Raw genomic sequence first — 21,196 nt, 5'->3', positions numbered from 1 at the left:
TACCTGGAGGAAATTAATTATCAGTTGAAAATCCAAATTTATAGTTAGATATTTTTGATTCTAATTTTATAAAACAGATTACTAATTGCAATTGTACTGCTATACCTACATAATGGGTGACATGTGAGGACAGTAAAACAGTCATTTTAATTCTATTAAAGCTATCCTCGCTATTCTATAACTTGTAGAGGCATATATTCCCAACAAATTCTTGTCACTTGCACAAGTCTAAGTGGAGATGACATTTCAGTGCTTCAGAAGAGGTCTTCTGAGCCAAAGGAAGGCCCCAAACTTGAATACAAAATGGTTGGCAAACATACATACACACACGGGTGTGCACATACAAACACATAGACGTATGCATTTCCAGTTTAAAAACATAGGTATGTGCAATCACAGTCAGTTTCTGAATTCTTCTATAACACTGGTTGTGTCTAACCGTGGCATTTTGATCTTAACACATTTTGAGTGGCGAGTCTATTCATGTAGTATCTCCCTTGTTGGGATAGTGAGGACTGAGTAAAAACGTTTTTATGTTCAGAATTCAGCGGTTTTTTTTACGGCTAACACCCTCATTAAACGTTTGGCACTCTGAATACTGAACATAAGTGCATCAACAGTTCAAACGTCTCCCTTATCCAACATAGAAAATATATTTACTTGGTAATTACCCAGTTAGCACGCTGAATCAGCCTGAGCTCGGGTGAGTAACGGCTCACTCGGCTCAGATCTCTGTTCGGTGACGGTTACTCGGGTCGACTCCGTTCTGAGTTTGGCAGCTGATGTTATTGCACATATCTGGCCTGGATACATTTTCATTGATTTGGGACAATTAGTGATAGTCAATAAGTGAATATGTTCAAGAACCATGAATAATTACAGGAGAGAAATTAATCTGCTGTTTTAAAATCCATTAATCCAGATAAGATGCTGAATAACAAGACAAACCTTGAATGGAGTCATATGTTCTCAAAGTTGTTATGTAATTTGCATTTTACATTTGCGGACACTGATGAATACAACAGTTTGTTTGAATGGACACTGTTGTCAAAGAAAAAATAATTTTTACAAAGCTTCTATGTATGAGGGCTGACAGAGTGAGTTCACCCATGCGTTTATTAGCTAGTTCCTCTGATTACGCTGCTATCCTGGTGGATTCCTGATAACCAGTTTGAACTGGTTGAACAAGAAGAGACTTTCTGCAGCAAGTCAAATAGCAGTACTAGTAAGGTAAACCATCAAATAGAATTTAATATTTTATACAGTTTGTTTAAATTTACAGTATTAAAGAGGGTGCCACACTATGTCTGAAGCCTGTTAACCTGTTTATTGTCAAGGCTGTAATTATAGAGCCAAAGAATCAATAAAATATATTTTTGACTATGCGTGTAAAAAGGGTTATAGTGCTCTGATGTAACGTTATGAGCTGTCATAGCTCAGTTTAGTTTAAATTGTTGATGCATCATCATCCATGATTGTTTTCTGTTTAACTATTTTTAGGCAATTTCTAAGGAACTGGAGGTGTCTTGAGACACCTGTGCAAAGTAAGAAATAATAAAAGGGAAGTTCCAACATTGTTAGATGCTTATTTGTGAAAAGCTCCTTACCTACAGAAGTGTTGTTATCAGTGAGTTAGTTTGAGTTATATTTTAAAAAGTGTTCACAGTAATTGTGTGGGGAGAAATATACAATATGTAAATGTATAAACTAACTGCCTTTTTTGTTGCTCTTGTTCATGTATAGTTGCTGTTATGAATACCTTGAGTGCCACATACAAAGAAATGTAAAAACATGATGACTACAGTTAGCACCTGACTGGGATGGGGGAAGGAAAGAGAGTATCAGAAGACGAAGGTGCATGGTCCAAAATGTTCCAAACACAACGATAGTAATTTCAGTATCCTTTACATTTGCTTGTAATGACAACCTGGGTAATATTTACTAGTATTCGCTATATTTAGGGTTGTTTTGTCTCCTTCAGTCATTGTTACATTGTTGATTTCTGTTTAGTTCTGTGGTTTTCAAAAGTATTTTCCCAGAAATGGCCCACACCAAAATTAGGCATACTGTTTCTAACAGCTATAAATATGTTTGAATGAATGCTTGTTACGCCTCTTACAAATCAAACACAGAATACCATGTAGGCCCACTACCCATGAAAGGGTTGTTATTCAATATCTGTACTTGACAAGCATTGGTAACATGCTTTTAGAAAGAAAAAAAAAAACGAATGACTTGTATTGAGCCCATTCTTAATCACGTGATGCTTTAATTGACTTTTTCCATGGACTTTGGATGCACTCTGTCACAGACACAGGACAAAAGGAGGAAATGTGTATTTGTAAAAGTATTTGATCAATTTCTGCCGGTCGGCTACAGCTAAAAAGACACATTCACATACATAGCGTGCACTGTGCATAATATGTAGCGAATAATTACTTTATTTATGCGTGCATGCAGCTGGTTGGGAATATTTCAGGTTATTGGAAAAGTGCTGGCCCATGACATGCATTAGGCCCACTGTGGTGCCAAGTCCGGTCCGTCAAAGGCAGCTATGGCCGAAATATGATGGATTCGGCCTGAAGCCGGGCCGAGATTCAAGCCAAATAAGGCCGGACTAAGTGTAGGCTACCAGAACTAGGTCGATGTAATGTTAGTCGGTGGATCTTCGCTTGCATTTTGTTATCTGGGTATTATTAAAGATATTAATAATGGTCGAATTTGTTGATAAGCAAAGCAACCTGTTGGATCAGTCTTTATAAAAATGTATACCTAACAACCAGATTAAAATTAAGAAATGTATTACAACGGTTGTCTCGTGTAGGCAGGCTAGTATCAAACTTGAGTGGTGTTCGGCAGAATGCGACAGTTGTAGTTTCAATATAGCAACTTGTCAACAACTTATTTTTTTAAAGCACGAAAATTCGAAATTCACAGTTGAGATATTAACGGGTGTAATTTATCTTGTAGAACAAAACGTGAAACTCTCTTAAGCGTACATTAGCCGCAGATCTTATTTTCTGTAGTAATCGAAATCCCTATGGGAAAAACATTGGAAATCTGCCGAGGGAACCCACAACTCAAAAATGCTAACTCACTTCCGGGTTTTCCGACTACTAACTGGACCACTCACGTGCTTTCTATGGTCTACGTAGAACGTAGTAAATTCTGGAAATCTCTGGTGAGCGCAAGTTGATGACAAAAAAGTTGATGACATCAGTTTGAACAAAGATGGTGGACAAAAATAATAAGAAACACATGTTATAGTGACATTAATGGAGAACGTCTTTCGACAGGCTGTAGTCTATCGGAGAAATTGATGTGCTGAGATCGAGCAATCTTAACATGAATATCATACATATTTATGCGAAACAATGATCTTTAGAGATAAATGGAAAGCAAACGAGCAAGGAGCTAGCGCCGACTTCCCCTGCATGCTGCAGTTCGTGCGGACAGAAAATGCATCGGCTTGTATATCTTATATCTTCCACCGTCTTTAGTGTGAGTCATCAGGGTGCGCTTTGTAGGAGGGCCCAGTGACGCGATTCTATTATTACACAGCTAGATAACAGCTAGCAAGCAAGCTAGAGAAGGAAACATTTGGTGACAGCTAGTTTGTTGATCATTGTTCTTGCTAGCTATATAGTAAGAAGTCTGCATAGTCTAGTGGATTCGTTGATTACTTTGGCTCACACAACAGAAGAGTCTTTTGTAATCTGGCTGTATCGAGTGCCTAACTAACGACCCCGTTGGTAAGTACACTGAAAACAATGTGTGTTATTTTTGAATTTACTCGCGCATCTATAGCTGCCTAACATTAGCAAAAACAGCACTGGTGGTATTTCTTACTGCGTCTGGTCTACTTAATACAACATGCAACGTTAACTTGGGTAGCTTTTACTCTTTCTTTAACTGGCAAGGTAACCTCGTTAGCTAACTGAAACTTTCGTATCGGGTAATTACTGGAGTTCAGCTAGCTAGTCCAGCGGAGTAGATGGAATTCAGGCGACTGCTAACTTGGGGTGAATAGCGATAATTTAGCTGACGTCAGTTCATTATCATTCCCTAACACATATTGTAGACCCGTTTGGCATACAGAATCTGTTATCTGACGGTTATCAACGTTGCTTCTAGAAAGACTGTCAACGTTAGTGTAGTGAGATTATAAAATTTCTAGCAAAGTAATTAATCTAGCTCGAACTTTTAGTTATAGACTCGAGTGAGAGCACCTATTATCGACCAAGTTCGTTCGACAGACAGGAAAACGTAAACAGATTTGCAACTGACTGCATATAAAATATCGGTAACACCTTGTACCTAGTTATGTACAAAAAATGTCCTTGTTATCCTCCGGTGATTATTTTTTTCAGTACTCACGCGATTTTTTTCTTTGCCGGCAAATATGTCAGAGGTCGCCCAGCGCTAGCCTCAGTTGCTAAGGGTTAGCTAGATAACTAGACTATACCGAATAAAAGTCGGAACCTTCCCAAGTCTGGAACATGAAGTTTCCAAAAAATCTGGTGTGAAGTAAAAAGCTGGTTTTACTCCCAGGACCAATATGAATTGGTCCTAGGTTTTACTCCGTGCAATTATCCAGCTTACTCGGTAATCATGCTTCGTGATACAGGCCCAGAGCATAAACGTTGCACACTTACTAGCTTGACTCAGGTTTACTTCTTAAATTTGACTAAATAATTAACTTTGCCCACAGTTAAACCTTTTTGACACAATTGCATTGCTAGTGTTTGTTCTCTAGACTAGCGCCTATCATGCTTGGCGCCTGTTGTGATGTTTACACTAGCTAGATATGTCGAGTCATGCAAATGTTTTTGGGGTGCTGTTTATATCGTTAGCTAACTTGGCCAGCTTATTACTAGGTAAGTAGTTGGCGATCATTTATTTTGATTTTAAAGTGAAAATCATTACTAAGGTAGTTTGCTTAATTAGCGTGATTCTGCATTTCTGGGAGAGAGTGATGCAACGCGACGTCACACTAATTACGTAATGGCTTCTGATATTGTGCCGGAAATGTTGGAGTTGTCCTCCAGTCTCTCTAATTATGGCACATGCACTATTATTGAATGGAGGTGAAATTAAGGGTATTTTAAACGTATATATATATATATATACACACACACACACACACACACACACACACACACACATATGGAAGTGTGTCCCTTTTGTAGACTCCCAATATAAAAACAAATATTGATCCATAAATATATGTCCACTAGAGAAGAGTGGTGCCATAGCTCAAAGTAGCTGTAACCAAGAATATCCTATAAGTCAGATTCATTCTCATCGCTGCTGTGTTTAGCTAACAACCATGTTTTCTGACAATTGCTTTCATACTCTTCCAGAACTTTAAAGCAGCATTATATAACTGGTGTTTGCCACCTCAGTGCCATGGAGTTTCCAGACCTGGGAGAGCACTGTTCAGACAAGTCATGCAAGCGTTTGGGTAAGCAGTGCATGCAGTGTGTGTTTTTCTTTGATTTTTTTGTCAGTTTGATTTCATCACTGCAAAATAGGACTGAGTTTTCAGTTGACTTACTATATATGTATGTATTTATTTATTTAACAAAGTATGGTATATGTTCATAGAACCCAAAGGCTTCTTAAAATTACAAACTTTTTTTGCTGAGGACTCCCACCTCAATTAAATGGTTAACATGCTCCACTTTTCCAGCAATGCAGTTTTGTTAAGCACAAGTGTAACTGTCTAAATTATAATTTTATAACATAGATTTGTATAGGGCAAGTAATTACTTAGCTCAGTGTGGATATAATAATTGATAATTACAATGATCAGAAAATTATCAATTGTGTGTAAACAAACAAGGTCTATTTTATCTGAACATCCAAGATATGTAGTGTAATGGCAATGTAATGCAGTTTACAGAAGTGTGCCCCTTATTAGACGCCCAATGGGAAACACTGTGTTTACTGCGCTGACTGAGAGTCAGCAGGGTGTAATAAAGAGACAGTGCTTAGTTGCAAAACCTTCTACTGGATCAGCATTATGTAAACCATAGATTCTCCATGATACAGTGTAATCGTGTTTGGTATTGTTGAGAAGCCGATGCCGTGGAGATCAAGTTGGTGTCTCCGCTACAAATGTTAACCCGGTGTGATAGGCTTAAAAAGAGGTAGTACAATCAGGATTGTTAATGTACTGTTTTGTTATAATTGTGTCTTGATTTAATGATGTAGGTTTTTTTTCCTTTGGTGTGTAAGGGAAAAGTGCAGTGGTTCAGGGAGACTCGTCAACATCATATGCGTATAGCCATTCAACTACGCACGCATTTTGAGCCATTGCACATTGCCATTATTGAACATGCTGTCTAATAAACTGCATTCATTTTGACCTGGCATTCCTCTTTGACTCTTACAGCCGCATACCTAGCAGTTTTAAGGTCCGAACAAACACTCAGGATATCTGCACCCTGCAGTCACTCGCCTATACACTAGTGTCATATCAAGATACACAGTTGTATCTATTCAGGCTACACAAGCCAGAGGCACGTCCACGTCTGCCAAGATAGATTGTGATCCATATAGAGCCACACTACTGGCGGAAAGCAGTCTCTTCCATCTATGCATATCTGTTGGATCAGAGTAAAGGTTTAAACATTACTTTGGAGTCAGATAATCGCAATATCATAAAATAATCCTGTTCGAATTGTACTAGGTGAGACTACATAATATAATACACTATATACTTTTACATGGTTGTCACCACTATTCCTCATTGTAAATTTTGAAAAATGATTATTATTATTTTGTTTTAATCTCTGACAGATTTTCTCCCCATGAAATGTGATGCCTGCGAAGAAATTTTCTGCAAAGACCACATTACTTATGATAACCACAAGTGTACTTCAGCTTATAAAAAGGTAAATTTTTTGGAACTTCCTGTTTGTAGATCTAAAGCAACAAGTGAGCATACTGAAAGTGCTTAAAATATTTGAAAATATATAAAGGGCTTCTGAGCGGCTCAGTTGGGGACAGTTCTCAACACAAGCACAGGCTAGGGGTGAGCGCTGAGCGCTGAGGAAATTGCAGGTGTGGGACAAAGATGCCTGTGACAGCAGAGACCGTTGCATCAAATTGACTTATGTCTGCAAAGTGGCTTAGCCTACAAACATAGGCTAAGCAATCTTAATATCTAGTTATTAGCCAGGTCTTCCTTATATTAGTCAGGTGAATACACCCCTGTTTTTCCCTGTACTGTAAGTTGCTCTGGATAAGAACATCTGCTCAGTTAATGTAATGTAATGTAATGCATCTGAAGTTAGTCATTGCCTGGGTTATGACTTCATGCACAATAGCATGACACAATTGGCCTCATCCCACCAATAGTAGGCCAGATTTCTTCTGGGTCTCATTGTCTCTTGTGTGTGAGAGATATGTCTCCTCCAGATGGATGTAAATGCTTAGTGTATGCAGGATTTACTGCCTTTTTGCTGAGTTAGTGTGAGGTGATTGTGTATTTCCGCAGGATGTGCAGGTTCCAGTGTGTCCCCTCTGCAATACCCCTATCCCCATTAAGAGGGGGGAAATGCCAGACTTTAAAGTCGGGGAGCATATAGACCGGGACTGCAAATCCGACCCCGCGCAGAGGAAGCGGAAGGTACGCCTTGTCCTACTTTTACCTGAGCTGCATTTTACCGCTTAAACCCAGCCTGAGGTCATTTTTGTCTTCACGCTGTAGCGTTAAGAGCTAAGAGCTAAGAGCTGTCCCATGTCTTGTCTCTAGATCTTTACCAACAAGTGCTCTAAGGGAGGTTGCAAGCAGAAAGAAATGATCCGCGTGGCCTGCGACCAGTGCCATTTGAATTACTGTCTGAAACACCGGCACCCTTTAGACCACGACTGCGCGGCGGCCGGCCGTCCCGTCTCCAAACCCGGGTGAGTGGAGCTATCTGGCGCGCTCCGACGCCTCTTTAATGCTGCCTCCATCTCACAGCAGCCCTCAGAGCGGCGGCCAGCGTTCTGACTGTGGCGGGGTCTTTCGTTCCAGACACGCTGCTCTAATGAGGTCCCAGGGGGGCTCCTCCTGCGGCGCGGGGCTCTCCGCCACTCGGGGCGCGTCCAGGTCCGTCCCCAACGGCCTGAGCGGGAACGGCAGGCCCCAGCAGGCCAGGTGAGGAACCGCCGCGGTGAGGCCCCGCGGCTAAAACCTGCGTCCGGACCCCGAAACGGGAAGGCCTTTTATTTCACCGTCTCGGCACGGCTCGGCGATAAGGCCTGCCGAGCGGCCCGGCGTGATTTATTTTACATACGGGCCAGTAAATCACGCATCGCCGGTGTGCCACTAAATCCATATTTACGTTTTTATTTATTGGTCGTACGAAGCCTTGGGCCATTAACAGGAAAGATAGTGGCCTTGTGGGCCGTTAAAAAAAAATAAAAATAAAATACACCACCTTGTAGTCGTCGGGCCCTGCTTCATTATTAGACATTTTAATGATGCTTAAAACTTCTCAGCTTTGGTCTCACCTGTTGACCCAGCACAAGTGTGCTAGCAGTACTTCATTGTACGCTCATCTGCATTCCTAGACCTCTCGTGATTAGCTTTGACGGCCCATGGCTGGAAATGAAACCCGCTATTAAATGACTGGATCTGGTCAGTGATGATTGATCGACCGGGAAGAGATCGATGTGCTGTAAAGTTGAAGCAGGGGAACGTGTGTGGAAACGGTGCTCACGGGGAGCTTGTGTCTTCCTCCTCCCTCCTCCCTCCTCCCTCCCTCTCCAGTGCCCAGAGGAGCCCAGCAGCCGCCATGGCCCACGCCCCAGCAGCCTCCCCGGCACCCAGGGTCATCCCACAGTCCGCTTCTTTACAGGCCGGCATGGTATGCTCCTCACAAAGACACATGCCACCCAGCCCAACAAACACCTTCTAGAAGGAAAAAGCCTTCTACTCATGTCTAAAGTTAGTTATATTGTTTACTAACACGCTTGTGTATGTCATTGTTTCAGCTGAATCTAATCATGCTCTTTATCCCAGGTTTGAATATTTGAAAATGCCATAAACATATGGACATATCGTATACCCTGAAATGGCCCATTACTGTGTACAAGAGGAATATTCTACTGCCAGAGATGTTCAGCCATACATCTCACGTACAGCCATGCAACTTTGCATTCTGTCATATTGTAGGGTCATTTAATATGACTTTATTTTCCGTGTTACTTTTTATTTGCAGTGTGCATATAGAGTGGATAGCCACTACTACAGCAGGCTTACTTAGCGCTGAACCACCCTCCAATCGTAAATCACTGACCTGTAAACCTGGAGGGCCAGACCCGTTCGATAAAGACAGCGATGTGTAGAATGCGTTAGCCGAGCTGAGTCTTGACTAGACGGCACCCTGCAGGAAGTCCAGGGTTGAACTGAACGAATCGGCTCCGGGTTAAGTGCGGTGTTGAGGAAAGGCTGAGAGTGCTGAGAGGCGGTCCGGCGCCGTGCTCAGAGCGCCGTGCTCAGAACGCTGTGCTCAGCACGCTGCTTGTTGTCTGCGCAGAGCGAGGAGCAGGCCCTGCAGAGAGCTCTGGAGATGTCCCTGGCAGAGTCGGCCCGCGGCGCCCAGCCCGCGCTGAGGTAAGCAGTCAGCCCCTCGTAAAGGCCCATTAACCCCGCCTCAGCCCCTTTAGTCCTGCCGCCGCGTGCAGGGGCCTTCCGCTGCGGGAGCGCTCTTAGCACGGCTAATTTGTGTAGCCCAACAAACAGCCACAGTACGTTTTCTGCATTGTGCGTGCGTGCGTGTGTGTGGGACAGAGATGCAATGAAAGATGTGGCTTTTTGTTGATTAATATAACGGGGAGTAGGATGCAGTCCTTTTGTATTTACATTTTAGATGTAACGGGTGCACTTCACCGTGTTTTTGAGTGTGTATGAACTTTCGTGTCGGGTCAGTGGGTACATACTCACCGACATGCACACAAACATTTTATACGTAGCAGGTGTACTTTAGTGTTTTTGAGTGTGTATGCAGCGGGTGTACTTCACTGTGTTTATGAGTGTGTATGCGCGGATGTGTGCGTCTGCGCATGCCCACCTTTCTGACTCCATTCTCTCAGTCCGCAGGAGCAGGAGGATCTGGCTCTGGCCCAGGCCCTCGCTGCCAGTGAGGAAGAGTTCAGACGCCAGCAGCAGAGACAGCAGGTACCCGGCACACTTACCAGTCAGTAGCATGCTAACAAGACCTGACCGAGGTACTGTACATGGGCTCTGTTCATGCTCTCTGCTCTTCTTCTTTAGTCATTTATATTCAACACAATGCTATATTCACAATAGAATACTACACATTGTAATAGGACTCATTGTCTGCTCCTCACCGTTTTTGATTGGTCATATTAAATTGATGTGTAAGATTTCAATAGATCAAAAGACAAGCAGAGCAATTTATAGTTGTGTTTTTTCCTGTCTTCATCCCATTTATTTCAAAGTGGGTTACATTACCACAGTCAGGATTTATCAATATATAGTAAAGGGTACTGAGAATATTTGGATTCCTGTGGAATCGCACTTGTGCTGTCACTGCAGGTTTTTTGTACAGCGCGTGGTGTAAATGTCCTGTTTGTATTGCCTCTCGAGTTTGTGTTTAGTCAATAACGCTCTCCTCTTCACTCACACAGGGCAGGGATTCCAGACAGTCGAACTGCAGCATGTCGTAGCGCTGCACCCTCCCGAGGGCCTCGACGTGGGACCACAGATCCGCCATCTGCGCGTGGACAGCCTGGGAATGTGCTTCTCATCAGGGATCCTGGGTTACTGAGCCACATTCATCTAACCAAATGATCAAGCCAAAGAGCCTCCGCTCTACTTGCTGATTTGTCTTCGAAAAAAAACACTTCCTACGGATATGCATCATGTGATTTCTATTGATGGATCTTTGTAAATACTTTATATATTCTGGTCTTCTTAATCGAACCTTTAAACTGAGCTATTGAATAAATTATTTTAAACATTCTGATGCACTTGTGTGTTATGTTGTATTTACTATTGCCATTATTTTTGTTAATAATTATTCGAGGGCCCAGTCCATGGTAGACAGAGGTATTTTGATTTATTTTTAAAATTCGTTATAGAAATTTGGTTCAGGGTAAATACTTTCAGATGCGTCTGGAGTAGAAATGAATTGCTCTTCATTTAACTTGGTTTATAAATAGTTTATATTTGATTGTATTGTGCTATCATTCATAAAAATGGACAATTCTGAAATATCCACTGAAATCACATACTTGGTGGGGGGTGTGTTTAGATGGCCATAAGAATGAAGTTGATAAGGAATCATTAATTCCAGAGGTTGTACGATACGGAATACATTGTGAGCAGGCAACATTTGTACTTCAACCCCACTGTGCACTTTTATACTAGTTGTACTTGACTTTTGCTGGAAGGTTAGCAAAAATCTGAATTATGAATTTAAAGTTACTTGAAGCTTGTAGCATTATATTGATTTTCTCCATAACAATAGGGAGCCTAGGAGATGGGAGATCTCTTACAAAGAGTATGCTGTTTTTGGTCTGTCAGAGATTTCTGTGCTAGATTAGTTTGTCTAGTTTGCAGAGCTGTCTATCAAGTTACTGTTTGTACAAGATAAGGTTACTCCATTTGTAAACACTTATTCAAAGCCAAACAGTGTCTGCAAAGTCTTTTTGCTACAGGTTCTTGTGTTTCAATATTACCTCCAAGGTCATGTCCAATCCTGTCTCTCTCTTTGAAGGGACTATTGTCCCTTGTGGGGGCTCCGATTATCATGGACTGCCTTAACAAAAGCAGTGCACTAGGTGGCAGACTTATACCACAATTTGGGTTGTTCATGTCAGCTGTACAATGTAGGTGTGTAAAATGTGCTTTTCCAACACACCAGTGAATGACACAATGCGGCACTTTTCATGGTTGTTTGAAAAGGGGCTGAGAATGGGAGTGATTATTTGTCACTGTTTTAATATGAACTAAAACAAATACAGTTTTGTAGCAGTTTCATACTTGAAATATGAATTTGATGACATTACTTGGCATTGCTCAGTGTTGCCGCAACACACACTTCTCTAGCTCGCTAGTAACATTTTTTGTAACAGTAAAAATATATTTGCATCTTATTAACATTTGAGGCACATTTGCTTTATATGCAGCAATAGGCATTTTTGTATCATAATTAGTACATTCAACAATAGCTCCTTTTTTGGTTCAGGAAACCTAACGCCTACATTTTCAACATAAAAACATTCTCAGTTGACAGGCGGACTGAACTGAAACCATATTGTAATTACAGGTTTCCTTTTTTTTTTACAAAAAAAAAGTATTTTTGACATCTCTGTTCATAAAACATTCAAGTACAACAGATCATCTGAACAGGTCAGTGATATCTGCTAATTTTCAGGAAAACTGGATAAACCAATATTATATACTGTGGGATTAGAAATAGAATTTCTACTTCAATTTGAACATCCCACACTCACCTGTTTGCTTGCAGTGTAAGGAGAATTTCACAACAATGTAGCCATTTTACCCTTGGAATTAGAAAATGTGCAACAGAAAATAGACCATAGAGTGTTATAACTAATTGTTCTCTGGAACTAGCCCTTATTAGCTTCCCACTGCGCAGTATGGAGGTGGGAACATGTCCAAATAGTACTGGTTGGAAGAGGACAATGGATTAGCTTGTAAACAGACTGGTCTGGTTCTTCATTATTACTAGCTTTCTGTTGCGATTGTAGTTTTATAAATGTTTGATTGGGTTTCACAGTTTACTATTTTTATTAGATCTCTAACCCTACAGTCTTCTGTGTCTTGCTGTTTTCTTATTTTACCTTTGTTTTATTTTCTCTGTAATGTGCTTTGCGCTTTTTTAGTGTATGAAAGGTGCTATATAATGACATTTATTAGTATAAATACTGAAGACTCATGGACTAATGTGGCTATTTGATTTGATTTGCGCGTGTTCACAAATGCAAAGTATTGGCTATAAAGCCATAATTGCTATAAAGACATAATCTGGTTGGACTGTGAGTTAAGCATGTGATCAAGGATGCGTATACACTCAGACGTGAGTAGATATCTTTTGGAGTGGCATTTTTTTGTTTTTTTCATTTGCTCCTTGTCTGAGAACATTATCAGTGAAGGGGTTTTGAAGCATTATTCAGCGTAAACAACAGCTGTGGCCAGGCTAGAAACTGCCTCCAGCCCCGTGTCAGAGCATCATGTACAATAAACAAGTGGTTCAGTGCTTGCATCACTCATCCACTGTCTGAGAACAGAGCCCCAAGCACTAATGTCTTCTGGTTTGTCAAAGTAGCTTCAAAACCACTGTCCCTAGACCTCAATGGAATGTTTTATGTTGCAAGATATTATTCAGTTTCACACTATTTGCCTGTGATTTTGATATAAAGACAGGCTGTAATGTTTATTTAGTGATTACAGTATTTAGCTAGTCATCTTGCGTTGACAAGAAACAACTGAGATGATTCACTTATTTTAGTTATTGATGTCATTCACTTATTGATGCACTTAATTTATTGTCATTCACTTATTGATGCACTTCGTTTATTGAACTGTGCCTACGATGTTCAAGTTCTTTTTCATTGTGTGCCAGTGGCTGACAATATGTGACTGAATACATACTTTAAATACATGTTTCCGTTTTTCTTTTCTTTTTTATCGCATGGTAAAGTACAGAATCACAGCTACAAAATGAGGTATCATTTAATGAGATTGAGTTCATTCTTCTGAAAATATATGTCTTTGTCATAAGCACTATGATAGTTGACACTTTAAAAATGTTAGTGGTCTTTATTTCCTTAGTCTAGGCTAGGCCTAGTATTTATTTATTTATTTCTTCATTTATTTAGTGATCCCTTAATTAATGCTTGCCCATTTGTTTTTTTTTATTAACACTTTCAGATTTTCAAATGAATATCTGACTATAGAACTCGATTCCAATCAAAGTACAGCACTGAAACTCCAATCTGTGTGTTGAACCATATTTTGTTTTGTAGAATGCTCAAAGAGCTTGTTTGTATTGGCTAGCTAAGAAACATGATTCTGTTCACTTGAACTTTTCTGTTTTCACTTGCAAGCGATGAGGCAGGAAGGAAATGGATGTTTACATCCCGTACATTCTCTGAAACCAGATCAGTCAATAAGCACACAATGCTCTTTATTTGTAACACCATTCCTAGTAACGAGCTGATGTAACATACGTGTTTTAATAGCTGAATCAAGGTTATAGCTTGAGTTGTCTATGATTTTGAATCTCACTGAGAATATACAGTATATCTTATTTTAGAGGAATGTTAGTGTTCTCATCACTTTTAAAATGCTTACATTTTTCACAGAGCTCTTTCATGAGTAGACGTGGTACCTCACGTGCTTAGCACTGTCACGATCTGGTTAAGGTGCTATGCTGTGTCATGCATGGATGAGCCCCACAGTCTTGGACTGAATCTGGACTGGTCCAGTGCTAACAGTGGCATGTAGCCCCATAGCGCAATGTGCAATTGAATTGCATCGGTCAGGGTATTCAGTTGGTCAGAGTCTGTGTTTCATTGCTATGCAGCCACCCCGCTGGTCAATCAGGTAGCCATGGACTGCAGATTAAATCCGACTCTGCTATGGATGAGTTTTATCTGTGGTCTGCAGAGTGAAAAGAAGCATCAGGTGACACCACATGTTTGAAAGCTGCTGCAGTTACAGATAATTGGACATTCCAAATTAGGGTGGATTTAAGACATTTTAATACTTTTAGAATAAATTTAATAAATATGAATGCTTCTTTTCAAAAATTAAAAAAATAAAAATAAAAAAATAATATGGATCAACATAGGTATGGCTCAAAAATGTGGGATATTTTCCCCTTCACATTTTCTTCCTTTATTTTAAATTAATGTCTGGCTCATGGGGACCATCGGTGAGGAAATTGCTGTTTTGGCAGAAATGGAGAGCAGAATGGAGTGCAGTCAGTCACATCTTCATTCTCTTATTCGTATATTTTTCCCACAAATCCCCTATAATCCTTTTCATGCAGTAAAATGGATTGCACTGGGTTGCAGGTCTTCAGCAAGTACATTCATCATCATTCTGTGTATCACCTCCATTCATCGTCTCCCTCCCTAATCGTTGGCTGCTGCAATTTAAATCCAGAATCTCCACCTTTAAAGTCCTTCAGTGACATTTATAATATGGCTCTAGACCCCAAACGCTATTACTGTTCTCTTTCAAGTGGGTCACGAGGCTTCTGTTTGATCGACTGAAATACAAAATGTGGTGGCTTTTTTACTTCTTGCACAAAATGGCTGGTCCTTGTAAACTGGAAAATGTGCAACCTCCGATCATGTTTTACCAATAGCTTGAAAAGATTCATTTTGGGTGGAGCTGTTTGAGAAAACATGGATAGCCCTTTTTTATTTAATTGCTATGCTACAATCTCACAAGCGTTGCAAATTAGGATAAAGGCTGAGCTCCTTCCCTGGTATGGTAGGCATAGTACATGTGACCTTTTCTCTTAGTTGCTATGCTTGCTTTTTCATTATCTTTTTTTCATGGAGGAGGGGAGGGGAGGGGGAGAGAAGGATCATGGAGAAATGTGTACATCTTTGCTGATTTTCAGTGCAGTATCAAACATTCTAGTGGGAATGTGCTGTACTCTTCCTGCATGAATATAGCTGTCAAGTCTATCTCACGGTCTCTGCCTGGCTCTTTTGTATAAGGGGAATACCTCTCTGCCTAATATTTGAATTGGTAATCTTTGAAAAAAAGCAATGAAAAGATTCTTAAATTAATTAGATTTTTGCAGATCTGCCGACTAATAAAACAATATTTTTATGCTTGCAATGCCATCTCATTCATGCCTGCTCTCTGTATCCTGTATTATGCTCTTTACCACTCCACACCACCAGACATATGTTCACCTGAATGAAATGTTTACAGATGAAATCCTGGGCTAGAGAATATTATAGAGACAAACCAGCTGCGAATATGATTGCATCTACAGACACCTAACTCAGAGAGCTCGCTTCCCCTTGATGTGAACATTGTGTTTTTATACACACTCCATGTAATGCCAGCAGGGCTTTCATGTTCAAAGCGTGCATTTCACAATATGGAAATGCCTCCCTGAAATATCCCCCCGCTGAATCTCCGCTGAAGAAAAAAAAAACTTTAAATATTAAAATCCATATAATGCAAGTATCTTAGATGACTAAAAACAAGTTGCAGTGAAAACTAACAACTCCCTGGTTTGCGTCCTGGACCCTGCTGACTGCTAATATATTCTGCCAGAAGGAACTGTAGCTAATGACTCAATTTGAAAGCTCATAATAAATCTACCACTGACATGAAATTCAGCTCCAATAAGATGCCCATGTGTATTGAAGCACAACTAAAAGGCTTCCATTTGTTCGTGTTCTTTATATTCTACACTTTCTCCCATTTGAAAATGAATTACATCTCAGCCTCTGTTTCACCTCTCCTATTTAAGTGGACTAGCAGCATTACCAGCATTCCTGGAATATATGTCTGAGGTTCTCTTAAGAAATAAAGGTTTTACTAAACTTTCTTGGCTCATGCCACACAGTCTGCACAAATATGTATACATTTGTGGTGAAGTATATGTACATGATCAGAAGCCTATACTGAGATACATTACCTTATCAGTGCATTAACAAGCATATCTTTTTCTATTTTGTTTCCCTGAAAACCACTTGGGTGTCCACTGCATTTACTCAGTGGTTTGTGAGGACAGAATTAAAAATTGGATCTTACATCTTGTCCTGAACTTCTATCATCATTCCATAGCAGTGTTCATAAAAACAGACATTACGCCTCTTCCCGTTAATGGTGTGGAAGAGGAAATAAAATGGACATTAGAGGGAACAGGTGGAACATTACCTGCCAGTCAAAGGAAAGTAACAAAGTGTTTTTTTTCTATTTGTTACTTCTTTCCATTATTCCCTCACATAATCTTCTTTGCAACAACATATTTGCGAACTAAAACTTTCTCATGAATGGACTTTTCTTTTACATTAATGCTACATGCTTTCATCTTGTACATAAACCTGCTTTTCTTCAGTGGGCTGTAATGTAGAAACTAGCTTTAATGAACAAAGTAACTATTTATTATTAATTTTTCAAACAACACATTTGTCAGGGTCAGTCTGGGAGAGGGAATCAGGAGAATCTGGGGCCAGGCCTAATGGTTATGTAAGCACATTCATTTGGGTAGCATTGCTTTATCAGCTCAGGGTTTTATAAATTGCACTTCAGAGTTAGAGCCAGACCTGGAGCCGAACAAAAGTCAAGAATTTACCATTTGTGAAAAGACCTTGGTTTAGTCTATTCAAATTCATTGCTTTAGCTTGTTATTTCTGAGCCAGTACCCTGTGAGGGAGAACAGTGACATTTTCATTTTTGATACCCTTTGTCTGTTTGTTTACTCTCCCTACAATTGGCTGACATTATTGCTAGTGAGCACTTGTTAGGTCATCTTATTTACAGTAGCTAGTAGCAGCAGCAACTCTAGCAGAAGCTATAACAATATATATTGCAAAAAAGTAATATTTCAGAAGACATAATACGAAACAATGAAATATGTAAACAATAAGTATTACTTGAATTAAAATGGGAGTGATATGTGTTGTAGTGCTTTGGAGGTAACTAAGGATTCTGAAGAAAGATTCTGTTAGCAGAAAGGTTAGCCCTTGATTTGGACAAAAAGAATGTTTCACTATTAGGAGCAAACACCATAGCTGCTGGATTTGCATAATGTTTTCAGTAAAAAATATTTTTTTAATCATAACTGCAGACATATTTCACTGTTTTTTAAATGTAATTTTTAATATTGAGATTATTTTTCATCACTTTTAATTGAAAAAATCATATATTTGAGATTCATCCTTGGAATAGAATTAAATTTCCTCTGCAAAATAGAGATAGGGCCTCAGGTTAGAGTTGAACAGGGGCACTTTCATCCTGGAAGACACACCTTTCCTTCCACAGGAAAGAAAGGCTGAAAAATGGAATGAAGTTTATCACTCAGAATAACTAAGCAGTGCTTAGCATTGATCTTGCCTTCTAAGTGAATTAGTGCACCCGACCATGTTGCACCATTACAAGTCCGCCGGAACCCCCTGTTGGAACCAAGCACGTGAGGTCTGTACATCTCTTTAGGTGTGCACCAAATGTACGCTGACCGGTCAGTTGAGGACGTGGTGAAGAATGATTGATGTTATTATAGTTGATTTTTCCACTGCTCAGTATGGCAGTACAGTCCATCGCCTGTGCTCTCTGCACCACTGCACTCGCAAACATACATGTGTACTTTGTGGTTTGTGCATTGCAACCTATCTATAGTGTCCTGCTCTGTGACGTTCTTGATGGACTATTCTCCATGAAATTGCCTGCTCACGCCCTAGATTAAAATTGCAGTCAATTAATTTCAAGTCGCTCACATATTTTCCCTGCACCCTGAATTAGAGCACAGATATCAGAGTCCAGGCGTATGTGGTTCCACAGCTGCCCTTTGTGGATGATGTCTTTCCCTCAGAGTTATATGCTGACCTCACCTCAGACGTGATTCCCCATGAAGCATCAACATACTGAGCTGTCTTCACCACTGAAGCTCCCGCCAAATGTGCCCCAACAGCCATCCCACTTTCAAAGTTAAGTTCTTTCTTGTAACAATAAACAGGCAACATTACAGGAAACCAGGCCTGCCAAGCATTTTTTCCCACAAGCCTGAATGTGTTGGGATGTTAATTGTGTAATTAACTCAGGAACCACCTTTTGTTATACTTTGTGTCCCTTATTTACCAAAGTGTTTCAACATTTTTGGTGACTACTTGTATTTCTGAGCTAATATGGCCCTGAGAGGGTTAATCATCCTTGAGTAGACATTAAGAGTGTCTAATTAAAAAAAATAACAGCTCAGTAGAATCCAGAAGTTGCAATTATGGTTGGAACAAAAATCAATGTACAAATGGGCCCTCAGGACCGAGTTAGGGAATCACTTTGTTATGTTATTTTGTATGGTTGTTCAACAGTATGTTGCACTCATACCTACATAATGCATACGTTTGTTAATCGAATCACTGAATTATTGATTTCCCCTGTGTGCCCAGAGTAACTGCCAGAGCATTGGACAGTATTGCATGTCTTCCCTTGTGCAAGGTCGTCTTATGCCGTGGTGAGCTTTAGAGTCCGCCGCCATATCAATAATTCATGTTGTTCTTGCTACATGGACATAGTAGAATTAAAGTGGAATACAGCACTGGCTGCTTGGATCCAAGAATCATGGCTTACAGCTATATCCTTACATAGACCTTGTAAAAAAGACTCTGGGGGTCATACAGGGCTCCTCATTTTGGACATGAATGATCAGCCCTTCAATGTCTTTTGTCTCCTTCTACCATGTGTCAGCCTATGCCATTTGATTCCAAAAGCCATCTGTCATTTTAATGGAAAAAATATTGATGTGTATTGAGAAGACACAAGGCTACTGTAGTTTCTTACTGACAGAATACATTATTGATGTTATACACCATGAGAAATCCAGTACAAATCATTTTCATTCCTTTCAAGTATTTCACATTTAGATTACATTAATGGCTATTTATCATTATATTCAATATTTCACTTATTACACATAATGTCCATGTTAAATTACCATTGCATTTCTGAAAAATGTATTTTAATATTGAAGGAAGTTTGAAAAGACAATGAATTTTGGTGACCTTTTATTTGTCACTATTTGATCTAAACTATTGGGATTTCAACGTTCTTGGGAGTTGCTAAAATTCAATTTATTTCCTTCACATTGAGGATAATAGATTTTTCTGTCATCCCAGACAAACTTTATTTTGGGACATTTGCTTCTACCATGCATTTTAGTTATATACACATAACACTGTATATTAATATGATTCTTAATAACCAAACTTCCTCAGAGAAACAGCACAGCATTCTGTAGGCTATTCTCTTGATTCTGCTTAATTCATGCTTGGCTCAGCTCCTATTACCATACTATACTGTATGTATTAAACTCCTGAGAACAAATAGAAGTTCAATTGTGATATGGGGAAAATGTCCAACAAATACTGAGCACTCAACAAAACTGGCCTGTTTCTTTTGGCCTGCCAAAATCAATATAAAGGCCAGTGAACGAGCCTTTCACTTATTCCATTCCACTTGGCTTTAAAAATTCATTGAAAGAAATAATTCAGTTGATGTGCTGGTCACTATGATCACAACTGGTATAAATTAAACAGATTGCCTTGTGTTTTCATGGCAATTACAATAAAACAGAATGAAAAGGGAATACACCTCTTCTGAAACTAATCTTTGTAAATCTTATTTGTGCAGGAGGAAGGTCCAGCATGGACCATTGCAGTAAAGGCATATTCTTCATATCTAGTATACATTATTCATATTATGCATGCATTAATTTATAATATAGCATTTTTCAGTGTTAGTTAATTTTCCTAAACCTAGTGTCAGTCTAGTTGGTCTGTTTTTATTGGTTTAATTATTTTCTTTCCTTTGGCACAGCTGAACTTCCCTTCCCCTGTTTACATTTGTTTAATGTTCTGTAAATTTTTTATTTATTTAAAAACTCGTACATACACTACACACCACCTGTAATGTATTAAAAGAAAGTGGGCCTTGATCATTGCTTACCAGGTTATTGTTGTTTATTCCCACCCTTTCCATTATTTTACTCAATTTGTGTTTGTTTTTCATCTTATGTTTATCCCATTTTACCCCTAGACATCCCTGGGGTCTTAACATTTACCTTGGTGATGCCAGCAAGAAAAGGCAATGACAAGAGAGGCAACCAGCTGGATTTATGAACATGAACTAAGCATAATACTGAAGCAGTACTTTTCTATTTTGAATGGGAGTCAATGGCCATGAAAACTAAGTTAGTCACAATTTTTACAACATTTTTGATGAGTAAAACCAAAGTGGTCAAGAAAATGTTCTGATGAAAACACACATGACACAAAGTAAATGTTGTAAAATAAATTATCTCCCCGGGCACACAGCAAGGTCCATATATAAATGGCTTTTTCAAGAACAATAGTGTGGATGAACTTGATTGGCAGGTGCAGAGCCTTGACCTCAACACCTTTGGGATCAATTGAACAGCCAACTGTGGAATGGAAGCGAATCCCCACAGCATTTCCA

At 39.6% G+C, this 21,196-nt stretch overlaps 1 protein-coding gene across 2 annotated transcripts; it reads left to right on the top strand.

Moving 5' to 3' along the window:
* The first annotated feature begins 3,513 nt into the window (after window positions 1-3,513).
* Window positions 3,514-10,985, top strand: LOC135248166 (AN1-type zinc finger protein 2A-like). 2 transcript variants are annotated; one of them, XM_064322482.1, is made up of 10 exons: window positions 3,514-3,752; window positions 5,364-5,464; window positions 6,805-6,899; window positions 7,505-7,636; window positions 7,763-7,914; window positions 8,027-8,149; window positions 8,765-8,861; window positions 9,534-9,610; window positions 10,090-10,224; window positions 10,648-10,985. In XM_064322482.1, exons 2-9 carry the CDS (start codon window positions 5,410-5,412, stop codon window positions 10,199-10,201), a joined length of 843 nt encoding a protein of 280 aa, XP_064178552.1. In that variant the 5' UTR covers window positions 3,514-3,752; window positions 5,364-5,409; the 3' UTR covers window positions 10,202-10,224; window positions 10,648-10,985. The 2 variants fall into 2 exon arrangements, with proteins under 2 accessions (XP_064178552.1, XP_064178550.1); XM_064322480.1 differs by having other exon boundaries at window positions 3,517-3,752; window positions 10,090-10,174.
* Window positions 10,986-21,196: the final 10,211 nt, after the last annotated feature.

Source organism: Anguilla rostrata, chromosome 2 (genome assembly GCF_018555375.3).
Source record: "Anguilla rostrata isolate EN2019 chromosome 2, ASM1855537v3, whole genome shotgun sequence".
Taxonomy (NCBI): Eukaryota; Metazoa; Chordata; class Actinopteri; order Anguilliformes; family Anguillidae; genus Anguilla; species Anguilla rostrata.
This window is presented reverse-complemented; position numbering and strand designations above follow the sequence as displayed.

What these genes read in the sequence shown, in the direction of transcription:
- LOC135248166 (XM_064322480.1), top strand. Translation starts at nt 5,410, where the DNA reads ATGGAGTTTCCAGACCTGGGAGAGCACTGTTCAGACAAGTCATGCAAG. An exon ending in CCGCGCAGAGGAAGCGGAAG is followed by an intron (nt 7,637 to 7,762) that starts GTACGCCTTGTC and finishes TCTTGTCTCTAG; the next exon opens with ATCTTTACCAACAAGTGCTC. An exon ending in GCCAGCAGCAGAGACAGCAG is followed by an intron (nt 10,175 to 10,647) that starts GTACCCGGCACA and finishes TCACTCACACAG; the next exon opens with GGCAGGGATTCCAGACAGTC.